The sequence below is a fragment of the Canis lupus genome, chromosome 4 (assembly GCF_048164855.1).
Source record: "Canis lupus baileyi chromosome 4, mCanLup2.hap1, whole genome shotgun sequence".
In the NCBI taxonomy this organism is placed as follows: domain Eukaryota; kingdom Metazoa; phylum Chordata; class Mammalia; order Carnivora; family Canidae; genus Canis; species Canis lupus.
This window is the reverse complement of record NC_132841.1, coordinates 87,484,572-87,499,174: the sequence shown is the minus strand read 5'-3', so window position 1 is coordinate 87,499,174 and position 14,603 is coordinate 87,484,572. Positions and strand designations below refer to the sequence as shown.

Here is a 14,603-nt window from a genome sequence, read left to right as displayed (position 1 = left end):
CGCCTCCTCCGGTCCGGAGCCCCGGCCCCACCGTCCACCCCAGCTCCACCCCCATCCAGGCTCACACCTGCGCCCTCTGCCCCACACTCATCCAAGGGGAACCACTATCCGGGGAGCTGGTTCTCCGTAAAGTTGCTGGGCAGGCAGCGGGTGAGTTCTCAGAACAAAGTCACGGGGGCTGCTGTGAGAAGGCTGATGCAAGCCACTTCAGCTAACGACCAGAAACAAAAGAAAGAAATCACCCCACAGTCACCATCGGGTAGACAAAAGGCCTGAGCCAGGGATTGGCTCATGTGCTGAGCGGGGCTGCTCTTCTGATTGGTCGCGATTTCCAGAAGTTCACCAGCAAGAGCCACTGTAAACACGCACAGCTGGGGGGCTGGGGGGCACCGGGAGCAGCTTTACCCCGTCCAGCAGGTGGAGCCTCCCGGCAGGAAGCCAGGGGGCGGGCGGGTCTCCGGGGACCCTCTCCGGATCCACATCCTCCACGGGAGGGTGAGCAGCACTCACCGGGGCTAGGGTGCTGTCACCAAGCCACCTCGCAACACCGAGGGGCTGCGCACCCGGCACCTGCATACCCCGCAGCACGGGGAGTGGGTGCGGACACCCGTGAGAGAGGCAGGCACAGGCGGCTCCTTCCCGCGGCAGGCGGCTGCCCTCCCGAGGGTAAAACATCCCCTCACGTCGGGTTTCCACCCAGCACTGGGAGCCGTGGTCCCAGACAGCAGATGGAGCTGAGTGGACGACAGCCGCATTATTATTCGTTTCTTTTAAACTAGCTCGATTTAATATGAAAGCCCGCCTTCCCGCAAGCCTGCCCCCTTCAAGGGCACTTTTAGCAAGTGAATGGGAATCAGGAACACAGTCAAGGGGCGGTGGAGGCGGAGATTAGCATTTCAGTCGCTGCGTCCCTCCCGTGGGGACACCTACGGGGCGGGGCGGAGAGAAGCTGGAGGAAGCGTGGCCGTCGGGTCTCCCGGCAGCTTGCAGAGCTGTGGCCGCCTGTGTGACCAGCCGCAGGCGCCCAGGCGGCTCCAGGCCTCCTCCGACTCCACCTCGGTCGACGAACCAGTTTATGATACGTTTTTAAAAAGAAGGGCTTCTAGTCAGGCAGAGGTCCTTCACAGGCGCACGCGGAGCGCAGAGCAAGGGAGCGCTGCAGGCCGGCACCAACTTCTAAAGGGAAAGGCCTCAAGGGGCCACCGTGAGCCGCGCCCCCGCCCACCCGACCCCAAACAGGAGTTTTCCTATAAAAGGCAAATTCCCAATGAAAACCACCTGTGGCTGCCAAAGCTCGCATCCAACCAGGTCCTCCATGGAGGCGTGGAGGCGAGCAGCACTCCGCCACCCGCTGGGACCCGAAGGGCCCTGTCGCCCAGGGGGGTGGAGGCAGCAGCCGGCTGGCAGCGCTTCCCCCACACAGCTTGCCCAAACGACCTGCCAAGGCCATGCCACCTGCCGACGAGGGGACAGGCTCCTACCTTGGGCTTGCCGCCGCCGGGCTGCTGCCTCTCTGGCAGCCCGCGCCTGCTGGTGTCTGGCGTCCAAGGCTACGGTGCCCACGCGGGCTTTGTTCAGCTTGCCGGCCTTCCCGGGCTCCTGCGTGGGGCCTGGGCTCTGCCTGCCTGAGTCCCACTCATTCTACAGAGCGGAGGCCGGCCCCGCACGCCTGGCGGCGGGGCACTCGCTGAGGGCAGCCCCACGGGCGGAGCCCACACGCACCTCCGGCCCCGACCGGGGTGTGAAGACCTCTCCAGGCACCCCCCCACACACACCTTTCAAAGATGGCCTAGTACTTTAAACAATGAAAAAGCCAAGGGACAGAATGGGGCAACCAGCTGCGACCTTGGAAAGCAGGCCCTGGGAACCGCGCCCCTCCACTGCCTGGGCCCCTCCGGGCCCTTTATCCAGAGCCGCTGCCGTGGCAACGTGGTAAACAGGCTTCAAGTGACCAGGAGGGCTCTTTCGGGATTGTGTTGTTGGGGAGAAGAATGGTCGCTGGAATGCTTCCTTGGCTGAGATTTCCTGAAAAGGTGAAGCTGCCTGGCTGTGGCGTCTGTGTGAGATGCTCTCAGAAGTCAAGGGTGCAGGCAGTGGGCACTCCCGCCGCAGGAGGGAAGCGTGGTGGCCATGAATGAGACAAGAAGCGACACACAAGGTCCTGGCGCCCCTTGGGCACGCTCCAGCAGCGGGGGGCACGCGGGTCACCTCCCCAGGCACTGAGACCAGCCCAACGCAGGCAGGTGGCCAGGGGTTGCCAGTCCGCAGAGCCCTAGACATCCTTGGCTCCCTGATGCTTATGACCCTTTCGCTTTCGCATCTCCCACACACCTTCCGTGTTTCTCCCACAGAGAACGGGATCGTTTGCATGGGGTCCTGGGCCACAGAGACCTCATGGTCAGCACTGTGCCGCTGGGCGCAGCAGCAACAGTCCTGTTCTGACGAGATCTGACTTGAGAAAATGTCCATCATACAGTGAGTGGACCGTGAACACTTGGCGGAGGGGGCACAGGTGGGCAGGCCGGGCATCCGCGCAGGTCTTTCAAAGGCCGCCGTGTGAGAAGGCTGATGTGTCCCTGGACCACAGATGGGGCTTTGGGACAAGGCCACCACAGATGGGCCAACCCCTGCTCCAGCTCCAGGCTCCTGCTTTGTATGCTGGTTTCCAGCCAGCATGAGTGCGGCGGGGCGGGGGGTTGGGAGGGGCGCTCAGAGACTTGGAGGGGGATCCCCCTCGGGACATCCCTGTCCTCACCCCACCCCACCCCAATAAATGTCACTCCACGCAGCACCTCTGCCAGAAGCCCTCCTGCAGCAGCCCAAAGCCTCAGCGTGATCCAGGTGACCCAGGGCCTGCCTCCTTGGAGGAGACCCATGGAATCTTCCAGGAGGAATCTTCCACGACACCGTAGGGTTGAGCTGAAAGCTTGAAGAGGATGCTGTGGGAATTGAGGATGTGTCCCTCCCCCCCACCACCCAAGGGCTCCTCACATCAAACCTCCTGGAGGGGAGGGACGGAGAGGAGGGTTCGGCCAGGCCCAGCTCCTGTCCGGGGAGTGCAGCCTGGCCCTCCCCACACGGAGGCTGGGAACTGGAGGCTGGGAACTGCAGGCAGCCAGCGCTCACAGCCCCAAGGCCTTCCCAATGTTTAGCAGTGTGTTTCCTCCTCCTGCGCATCCTCAGCATCCTCAGGGTGTTCCTGAGGAATGTTAATGACAGACTTTTCTGACTAGAACTCATTTGCTAAAACACCAGGTGGGGAGAGATCACAGGCCATGGGACACCCTTGGGGAGACATTCTGATGAAGCAAAGCAGGTTTCCTTTGTTGGGGACATCTCCTGGGGTGGGTTCCACACCTCAGGCACTTCAGGCCACAAGCTAGTACCGCCAAACAAATCAGGACAGAACAAAGCCAACAGGCTACACCTTGTGGAGAAGTCTGCCCTCTGTCAACTCCAACAGTCTCAGGTGAGGAAGAGGCCATCTTGCGGTGCCATGTAAGGGGAAGAAGTGACCGCACGCTAGCCCCTATGGAGACGTAGGCTTTTTTATTTCTTTTTCTATTATTAAGCCTTTATTTTAATTCCAGCCTAGTTAACATCCAGCATGGCATTAGCCGCAGGCGTCTAGTGTAGTGATGGAGCATTTCCCACATCCCCGGCACATCCGCCTGCGCAGCCCCCCTCCCCTCTGTCGACATTCGGTCTGTTGTCCACAAGCTAAGAGCCTGTTTCTTGGTTTGCCTCTCTCTCACTTTCTTACCTTTGCTCATAGGTTTTGCTTATGAGACTCCACACACGAGTGAAATCGCATGGTGCTCGTCTTTCTCCAACTGACTTACTTCGCTTAGCCTAATACCTTCCAGCTCCATTCCTGTCTTTGCAGATGGCAAGGTTTCAATCTTTTTTATGGCTGAGTAGTATTCCATTGTGTTGACAGGCAGGCTCTTTAAAATTTGCCTCATAGAAAAAATGAGTGAGAAATATCAGAAAGGGAGACAGAACATGAGAGACTCCTAACTCTGGGAAATGAACAAGGGGTGGTGGAAAGGGATGTGGGCGGGGGTTGGGGGGGACTGGGTGATGGGCATGAGGGGGGCACTTGATGGGATGAGCACTGGGGGTTATGCTATAATGTTGGCAAATTGAACACCAATAAAAAATAAAAAATAAATAAATAAAATTTGCCTCATAACTTAGCACCAGAACTTCTTAACGCAGGTGAAATGCCTTTTAAACCACAACCTGCTGTTCCTAAAAAAAAGTCCATTATTGTTACAGCTGGGTTGCCAGAAGGTTCTAGCATTTCCACTCTATTCTCCCGGCTTGCACTTGCTTTTCAAAGCAAAACACAAAAATCCCGTGATATTTCCAACAAAGGACTTCTAGATGCTTTAGGCCCAAGCACCCAGCTCTGAGCTTCACACACTTACCAAGGAGGGAGGCAGCCTGTCCTACAAGCTGAGGCCCACTGAGCTGTGCTCACACTCACAAAGCCACCATGGGAGCCTTGGATGTGCTGGACATGCTCCTAAAAGCTCAAAGCTGGTTTTTCACTTTCTCCAAGGCCACACTTCTTTAAGCCACAGGCTTTTAAGCCACTATTTCTATCCCTCTGGTCATAGAACCGTCAAAAAAAACAAAAACCAAAAAACAAAAAAACAAAAAACCTCTAGAACTTGCCCAAACCCACAATCCATCTTCCTGAACGATGCACAAAATACCCATGTACATGCAAGTTTGAATACCACCTCTCAGGGTCCCCTGATGAGCAAATGACTGGAAAAGGATATGAGAGAGAGAGACAGTGTCATCCCTTTGAGCCAGAAGTATACACTCCTCATCCATGGGGTGACTGCAGGTAAGATTTTCCCTGTGAAATTTCTAGAAGCACTGATCGCTGGACAAAAGAAAACTTGCAATAAACTCCAAAGGAGTGTTGTTTACATACATTTCAGAGAACGTCATCACCAGTAACATCTGATGTTTTCTGTGGAACCAAATGAATGCTAAGCAAGTCATAATTAACTATTTCCATATTCTAATTAGCATCTTCACACTTCAAATCACACCCACATCTTGAGCCTCAGATGACTGGGTTCACGTGTCTGTGCCTTTACTTTCTGGCTGCATTTAAAATGGTACCAAGATGTTTCTCCAGAGTCTCCTACGGCCCCTCTCTTGGTGATCAGTAATTAGTGTCTGCCATAGGTCAGGCCACGGGGAGACTGTAAGCCGTACATATGAACTAGGAGGTTGGGCTGTCTCATTTCTTTAAATGGAAAAACCAGAGCAATTAGGCCCAGTCACATCCCAGTAAGGAAAAAAATAAACATCAAAAGAGGTGATTTCTTCAAGATTCTGCTGCCTGCTGAAGAGCTTTGCAGCAGGCCTAATTTCAGAAGCTATTACAATTTAAAGGGAAAACTCTTGGATCCCTGGGTGGCTCAGTGGTTGAGCGCCTGCCTTTGGCTCAGGGCGTGACTCCAGGGTCCTGGGATCAAGTCCCACATCAGCCTCCCTGCAGGGAGCCTGCTCCTCCTTCCTCTGCCTGTATCTCTGCCTCTCTGTGTCTCTTATGAATAAATAAAATCTTTTAAAAATAAATAAAGGGAAAACTCTTATGCCACCTGAGAAAGAAAAATACACGAGGCACTGAGTTTTAGATTCCTATCCCCATAACAGTACTGGCATGGCAGGTCCCCGGTTCACCAAATCTAAGATACCAGTGCCTCTACACCTGCAGGATCGGGTTACACACCCCTAAGACAGGAGATCTCTCAGTTAACTCTGGCTCACCAAAAGCTGTAAAATGCCCTCCAATACCCAAGTCCTTAAAATGTGGGGGGGAAAAATGGCATGTCTGAAGAATGAAATATGATATTATTAACACCATTGAGAGAAAGTAACCAAACAGCTCCTCTGAGTGTAGACCCAAAGCTTGAAGCCCACTTGTGCTGTAAATACTGCCCACTGAGATTATAACGTGAAACATAAACCAGCTGACATGGTATATCATCATGCTTTAACCAGTACTTTCCTACATTATGTCCAAAAACTACATACTGTTTATGCTGCCATTTTTTTTTTTTGTGATAATCTAAGACATCTGGATGGAAATTTGGGAAATGGAACGATGAGCTACTCTTTTAAGCTACCAGAACAGAGGCGTCGATCTTCTCCACAGGACCAATCCCGGCCGCTCTATGCCATACAAATACCAAATTCCCACCATCAGAGCTCAGGGTAAGCTAGCAAACTTCACAGGTTACCCTTGGTTTGAGAAAGCATCCACTTTTGCCTCCTGCTAGAAGACAGAGTCCAATATTGCACTTCTTAGAAGCATGTTTAAACTAAAAATGGGAAATCGCTAGTATTAAAGTCACGAGCAACTAGTAGACAAGATAAAAGATGTAGCCTCAGCAAAGTTACCAGAATGCGACACAAGTCTCACAGCAAACGGTTCTGACAGTTTCCTCCTCTCAAGGCTTAGGAGGATAGCAGTTTTTTGACATGAGAGGCCAGGGACATTCTCAGGGAGGTTCCTAAGAGCTGCTATGTCCCAAATCAAGATAATTTCCATTTCTCAACAACATTTGAGGGCAGGCTGCCCATTTAGTCTTGGGTTCAGCAACTACATACACTCAGTACTGAATTCTTTGTTTAGATAGCGTCTTGCAACAGTCCTATTGTTTCCAGTTGGGCCATGGCATGAAGGAGCTAAACTCGCAGAGCCTACCCTACGACGACGACGACGACGACTACGACGAAGGCCTTTCGGGGGTTCTCAAATCAGGCATGACCACCTGGTCAGAGCACTTAAACGTCAGCACTGCTATTCAGAGTACAGACTCTCTGTCGTGTTTAACAAAATGAAGAAAGAAGTCAACCACAAAACATACACCAAGTATGTCTTCCATAATAGAAGCCTGCCCAAGAACTTCAAACCAAATCCTTAAAAAAAAAAACAAACAAACAAACAAAAAAAACCACAGCACTTCCTCTTAAATTAGATTTCTCTAAAGCTGAATGGCATCATTCAGAAGCAGACAAATAGGCCCAAGAGACAATGGCAATTTTTTTTTCATTTAATGTTAGGTTATAATAATGTCCTATATACTTCGAACCCTCTATGATGAAAGGACTTTAGAGAAAGTGCCCCAGGAGGTGGTATCCCTAAAGACCCAGCCTCAGTCTGACACTGCTGCAAATCTTACCTTCTGCGTGTTGGGCTTGATACAGCGAACAAAGAAAGGATTAGAGGAGCTTAGCGTGGCCATTAAGGAATGCAGTGAGTCCTGTTAGAAAGGAAAAAGTATATGTTGATTTAGTCTCTTACCATGTGTCCTTCTTTAGATTTCTCAGCATTCTAGGCACTGATCAGAAACAGGAATAAAGACCAATATAAATCTACAGGAGTAGTAAGACTTTTTAATCTTTACCGTCATCGTTCTAATATAAAATAAAGCCAAGACATAACAATTCGTAGTCACTGAAATCATTTCACAGAATGCGAAGCTCATTTGTCACTTCCTTGAAATAGGGTCATTAAAAACAAAAACATGTGTTAACCAGCAAAAGAACAAACCAAGGTTATTTTGATGTTACATACACAAAACCTGCACTCTCCCCCTTGCGAGTTTTTTCTAATTCATTATTTCCGTCATTTTGATGGAACGTATTCCCCAGTCTCTCACCCTCACCTCACCAGGCAGATCAATCTTCTAAGATACTGCTTGCTTTTTTTTTTTTTTTTAATTTTTTAAGATTTGCTGTCGTGGTAGTTGTGAAGAATTTGTAACATCTCCCCAGGCAGACAGAGCGTATGAGGAGCACTCATCACCAGCTTGGGCTCATTGCTAATCTCATCTTATCCCATCCCCGTCTGTGTACATACTACACCCGTCCCTCATAGGAAAGCAAATCCCAGACAGCGTATTAGTTCCTCCCTCAAGATTTCAGTGTGTTATTAAAGGCTCTATACTTTCAGACGTGTGGACCACCGCTACAGCATTACCCCAAAAAGCTTAAACAGGAATTCCTTAATCCCAATATTAAAAGAAGCAACTGTCTCAGATTTCGAATTAAATCAAGTGTCTCAAATTTCATCATTTTTCAAGTGGCGTGCTCTTTCAAGTGGTGTGCTCTTTCATCATTTTTCAAGTGGCCCACCTGGGTGGCTCAGTGGGCTAAGGGTCCAACTCTCAGTTTGGGATCAGGTCATGATCACAGGGTCCGCGCTCAGCAGGACCCCCTCCCTCCCCTCTGCCCCGTCCTGTGAGCGCAATCTCTCTCTCTCTCTAATACATAAATCTCTTTATTAAAAAAATGATCTGTTCTTGGAAATCAGAATGTAAATAAAGTTCTCGTGTTGCAGTTGATGTGCCTGTAAGTCTCCTGTAAACCACCATAGGACCAGGTTGCCTACAGCACAGCACTGATGAGTTCCTTCTGTGCTTTGGAAGCCTGGGGACTTCTCAGCGATGACAGAATGGCCTGGTCTGCAAGGCTCTTCACATATCGTGGTACTAACTCCATACGAGGCATCCCGTCAGTGGGCCCCCTGGCCACAGCCGTCCAGAGACAGGGCCCGACATTCCTGTCTCAGGACTCCTTCTCCTGCCTGGTCTCTCGACCTGGAAGGCCTGCCCACTCTCTGCCATTCCCTTGATTCTTAGTGCAATTTAATCCTCAAGCATCCACAAAGCCTTCCGGGGCAATTCCAGGCACCGCCATCCTAGAAAAAGGTAATGTAACAACTGGAAGACTCCGTATCTAGGCTTTAGAGTCAGACAGGCTCGTTCAAGTCCTAGCTTCAGTCGTGAATCTTCATCTCTCTAAACTTTAGTTTCCTCGCCTGTATAATGGGCGTAATAAGCACTTCTAAGATTCCGGGAGAAAGGAACAAGACAGCGTACGTGAAGCGATTAGCCCAATGCCTGGCACAGAATAAGTACACAGTAAGTGGCAGCGATTTTTATTACAGCCTCTCTGGGTCAAACCTGTCCTTCCCGTCGCACGATCCAGCACCGCGTACCCGGTGCATCGCCAGCTACGCTGTACGACCGATGGCCCTCACCACCCCGCCAGATGCATCCTGCTCTGAATAACTAAATCAGAGACCCCTTGGAGGCAGATTTAATAAATGTCTATGAGTGACATGCTTCTAGTTCTCTTCCTATTAGCATTTGTTACTTTGGGCTAAAACAATTAGGTTCAGAAAATGGTTTTTGTGTGCTCCACCTCTATTCTAAAATGATTACATATTTAAAATGCAAATAAAAAGGGTCCTGATTTACCCTGAATTCTAGGTATCTGGACAAGGTAAGTGACTCTGTTCTTATTTAAATAGGCACTTATTCAGTCATTATTCCCAGTTATGATACTGTAAACATACCTGGGAAAAACACAAAAATCCAAACATGAGAAGAGATATACTTCTATTCATACAAGCCTCTCCATACACATCAAAGTGATCCCAAATGGCCCACGAGTCCTTCGACTTAGATAAGTAGCTATTTATTTTTAACAAGACCAAAAAAAAAAAAAAAAAAATCTACACATTTTCATCTGACCCAGAAAAAGTGTATTTTAAAAGCACTGCCTGGACCAAAGAAACAAACAATCCAATCATGAAAAGGGCAAAAGACATGAACAGAAATCTCACAGAGGAAGACATAGACATGGCCAACATGCACATGAGAAAATGCTCTGCATCACTTGCCATCGGGGAAATACAAATCAAAACCACAATGAGATACCACCTCACACCAGTGAGAATGGGGAAAATTAACAAGACAGGAAACAACCAATGTTGGAGAGGATGCGGAGAAAAGGGAACCCTCTTACACTGTTGGTGGGAATGTGAACTGGTGCAGCCACTCTGGAAAACTGTGTGGAGGTTCCTCAAAGAGTTAAAAATAGCCCTGCCCTACGACCCAGCAATTGCCCTGCTGGGGATTTACCCCAAAGATTCAGATACAGTGAAACGCCGGGACACCTGCACCCCGATGTTTCTAGCAGCAATGGCCACGATAGCCAAACTGTGGAAGGAGCCTCGGTGTCCAACGAAAGATGAATGGATAAAGAAGATGTGGTTTATGTATACAATGGAATATTACTCAGCTATTAGAAATGACAAATACCCACCATTTGCTTCAACGTGGATGGAACTGGAGGGTATTATGCTGAGTGAAGTAAGGCAGTCGGAGAAGGACAAACATTATACGTTCTCATTCATTTGGGGAATATAAATAATAGTGAAAGGGAATATAAGGGAAGGGGGAAGAAATGAGTAGGAAATATCAGAAAGGGAGACAGAACGTAAAGACTGCTAACTCTGGGAAACGAACTAGGGGTGGTAGAAGGGGAGGAGGGCGGGGGGTGGGAGTGAATGGGTGACGGGCACTGGGGGTTATTCTGTATGTTAGTAAATTGAACACCAATAAAAAATAAATTAAAAAAAAATAAAAAAATAAAAGCACTGCCTGGTAACATAAAAGAGAAAAAAATAAACACCTTCACAGACCTCACATACCCCCAGTTCCTGTTTTCAATTCCTAAAGTCACAGCAACCGTAGATTCATGAGAGCGCCAGCCACGCAGACTAACCTTGAACTGTGAGCTGACTGTGGGCCGTCGATGTTTGCTGCCACATTTCAAGGTATCCTGGTTATTGCGGCTTGAAACGTGTTCAAACAGGTCATAGATGAAGTCGAATCTGTGTGAGCAAAGAGCAGGAGGGCCGTGAGGGGCGCACACCCAATTACCAGGCGCCGGATTACTGTAATTAGAAAGCATTTTCCCACTGAAGGTAACACCCTGAGTCCAGGAGGAGCAAAGACGCCTTCCGAAGATTTCAGAGCCACCATGGCCAAGGAGCTTTAGGCACTGAAAAGCAAGCTGTGGCCACCTTCTGAGCACTGGAGTCTCGCAGAAGGGAAGTGGCTTGGGGTGAGTGTACCCTGGGGTGACGTGCCCCTTGGGAGCACAGTGTTTGCAGAGTGCACCTATGCTCCTGCAGCCTTGACGTTTGCCTGAAGGACAGGGGTGTTCTGCACACCTCACAGTGTCTCAAAGATCCAACCAGTTAACAGGGAAAGGGGCTCCTCTGCAGTAGAGCACACTAGGCTTCATCTTGCCTCCATCCCTTCTGAGCTACGTGACTTGGGTAGATGCTGGACTTAGCCTCATTTCTCAAATTTTAGAATTTATGTTATTACTAAAAAGTTCTATAAAATTGTGATTACGGGGCAGCCCCAGTAGCCCAGTGGTTTAGTGCCGCCTTCAGCCCGGGGTGTGATCCTGGAGACCCGGGATCAAGTCCCACATCAGGCTCCCTGCATGGAGCCTGCTTCTCTCTTTGTCTGTCTCTGCCTCTCTCTCTGTGTGTCTGTCATGAATGAATAAATAAAATCTTAAAAAAAAAATTGCGATTACGGGGGCACCTGGGAGGCTCAGTCAGTTAAGCTTCTGCCTTGGGCTCAGGTCATGACCCTGGGGTCCTAGGGTGGAGCCCCACATCAGGCTCCCTGCTCAGGGGGAGCCTGCTTCTCCCTCTCCTGCTCTTCCTGCTTGTGCCTTCTGTCAAATACATAAAATCTTTTTTAAAAATTGCCACTACTAATAAAAAGTAAAAAGTTTCTCAATAACTTCCTGTGTTTCTTGCATGGAAGATGCTACAGCCATGGGCTGGGAAGTAGGGGGCAGCTGGCTCCCCCAGCCCCAGAGCAGGTGAGGCAGGGAGGGGACAAGTTCTGGGCATCGGCCCCTCCAGAGGCGGCACCATCAAGGTGCCCCACTACCGCTCGCTGTCCCCATCCCTCCTCCATTTCCCTTGTAGGTTGCTGTTTCGGGCTCACCCTCTGAAGTTCTCTAACTGTGCTTTGAGCACTTTGGAGAAAAACTCTGTTTCCATTAACATGTCACAGATGTCAAAGGTGAAAGAGCAGAGCAAGCGACAGCCCAGGCCCCTCACATTTTTGCAGAGAGAAACCCGGACCGAAACAGAAACTTCTCCACTCCAGTCACAAAATCACCCCATGTTATGACAGAGGTGACCGCCTTGCTGACCTCCATACCTGTCCTCTCTTCACTGCGAAAGGCATCCATGTAACATCAAGGTCATTTGTAAATGTTATCCTTTAAAATCTAACCACCAAGAACTTGCTGATAGAGAGCATGCTATGGTATTTTTAAAGCATCACCATTATCATTTTCTGAACTTTTTTTTTTTAAAAGTAAGCTCTACCCTCAACATAGGACTTGAACTCAGGACCCCGAGATCAGGAGTCACATGCTCTACTGAGTCAGCCCGCTGCCCCTGAACGTCCCTGTTTTTAAGATCTGAAAACTCATCTAAAGATAAAAACAGCTGACAGTGCTGTAAATAGGGAATCTCCACACAGGAAAGTCAAAACAAATCTAAATATCTTCCAGTTTTAAGGTCCTAAGCTGATGTGTAGGTGGGCTTCCTTCACCCCGATTCAGAGCTGTGTGACCAGGTGGTCACAAGACACTTACATTCCTAAAAATCTTAGGGTTTTTCATCATTGTGCTGCTTTCCTTCCCTGGATAATAAACATTTGTTTCTGTTACAGATTCACAGTGGTTCTGAAACAAGTATGGATGGAAAGTTCTACCCCAAGGGCTATTCCCTCCCTTTCTCTCACAGTCAGTCTCCCACCTTATAATAGGGCTGTCCCGCAAACAGCGACACCGACCAACTACTGAGCTAACCGTGTGAATTTATGATTCACGAATGGATGAACTAACATGTAAGGTTGTAATCTTAGCTGAACTGACACCTGTTCATTTTTTCTGACATACTTTAGAGACACACGCGTCCTACACACACAAGGCTGAAACCAATCTAACACAGAGCTCTAAGCTTGTTGTGAAGAAAAGAGGTCATCCTGGTTAAGATCTTGGGTTCTGGAGCCAGGCAGAGCAAATCCAAACTAGCTGTGGGTCCTTGGCCAAGGCTTGTCACTGCCCCAAAAATGAGTCTCTCCATCTGCGCATCAGGCTAAGTCATACCTGACACACGGATACACTGTTCTTATGGCACCACATTAAATGGTAGTCACTGCTACTCTTATTACTTTCCATACTTTGGTCATTTTATTAAGGAAATATTGCCCATGAAAAGTATTATTTTCTTCTATGTTTGTAAATTAAAAGCATTTGCACAAATGACACTTTGCTTGCTGATGACATCTTGGAAAGGAGATTGACATACCGGCTTTCTCTTAACAAGTTGAGAAGATCATCTCTGAAGGTATCTCTGTTTTTCTCCAAGATGCCCCGGACATCATATTGCACCTGGTTTTTTTAAAAAAAAAAAAGACAAATGATAAATGGTACAATTGATCAAAAGAATAGGTTCTAGTCATAAGCATCTCCTTTAAAAGCCAGACCCATGAAAAGGAGTCATTTTGATACATTTATGGATGGTTTCTGAAATTACTATTTTTCTAAATACCACATGGGAATAGCAGTAGGAATTTTTTTCTAAAGATTTTATTTATTCATGAGAGACACAGAGAGAGAGGCACAGACATAGGCAGAGGGAGAAGCAGGCTCCATGCAGGGAGCCTGATGTGGGACTCGATCCCAGGACCCTGGGGTCATGCCCTGAGCCGAAGGCAGACGCTCAACTACTGAGCTCCCCGGGCACCCAGGAAGGATCTTAATTAGGAAGTTACCTCTCCAGCATAGTGTTTCACTCCAAAATTGTTGACCGCAACTCTGGGTTTCACGTAAAAGTGGTTATTCTAATAAAGAAACAAATACAAACACCTAATTTCACTTAATGATTTGCACGGACTTGCCGAGAGAATTCACCACAACACATAGTGAAAACAATCTCAAAACCCGCCACACATCAGAGGTTTAGGGCAGAGCCCGTGATACGCTCGATCAAAACCAAGTAGGTCTTGTCTTGTCACCTCAGTAGTGAGCTGAACTCTATACTCATAAACTAAACTTGGGCACCTTCTGACAAGCAGCCCCAAGTCTATGCCTTTCACTAATTTCAATTTCGTTCTAGCAACTGGAAGAGAGCACTCTGGTTTGAGAAAAAAGTTACACATGGGAGGCACAGCAGAGCCATCAGCACTGAAAGATCTTAGGTGTATCTGATGCCACAGATGTGCTACTCAGACACCATTAAGAATTGGCCTGTTTGGACGTACAGCATGTTGACTATGCAACTTCTCCAATAATGTGCTGTCTGTGGCTTGGGGGAAATGGCTTTCTTCATTGATAAGGGCGAGGAGACCAAGTTTCTAAAAGACAGAAAAGAGGTTAAATGAATTAAAAGTTGACCACATGCCTCAAAATAGTTCAGAGCTCCTTCCCCCTTCCCTCTCTCTCAAGTAAGCATCAAAGGGAAAGACATAGCAATTTCTTGGTTTAAATTCAGAATGACACCATAAACACATCCAACGCATTTAAACTCCATATAAACATGGAAACATGGAACCCACCACAATTTTGTGGACAAAACCACAAGCGGCCAGTGTACCAGTGATGCTGGCAAAGCTCTGAGGGCTGACTAAAGTCTAAGTGGAGCCGGTTTACACACTTGATTCTAAAATATG

General features: G+C 48.5%; 1 protein-coding gene and 1 long non-coding RNA gene across 7 annotated transcripts in view; one reads left to right on the top strand and one right to left on the bottom strand.

The window, feature by feature from the left end:
• MYO10 (myosin X) overlaps positions 1 to 14,603 on the bottom strand; it is a 194,527-nt gene that overhangs the window by 60,587 nt on the left and 119,337 nt on the right. For 5 of the 6 annotated variants that reach the window (XM_072825052.1, XM_072825049.1, XM_072825054.1 and 2 more), the window contains 5 exons: positions 14,196 to 14,288; positions 13,707 to 13,775; positions 13,241 to 13,323; positions 10,612 to 10,720; positions 7,218 to 7,298 (listed from right to left, as the gene is read on the bottom strand). In XM_072825052.1, coding sequence (XP_072681153.1) covers positions 7,218 to 7,298; positions 10,612 to 10,720; positions 13,241 to 13,323; positions 13,707 to 13,775; positions 14,196 to 14,288 — 435 coding nt within the window. The remainder of the gene's footprint in view (positions 1 to 7,217; positions 7,299 to 10,611; positions 10,721 to 13,240; positions 13,324 to 13,706; positions 13,776 to 14,195; positions 14,289 to 14,603) is intronic. The other variant, XM_072825051.1, reaches the window with a different exon arrangement.
• On the top strand, positions 1,488 to 4,263 carry LOC140632739 (uncharacterized). The gene is made up of 3 exons (XR_012030435.1): positions 1,488 to 2,158; positions 2,352 to 2,475; positions 2,790 to 4,263. It is a non-coding gene; the product is annotated as an uncharacterized lncRNA (long non-coding RNA).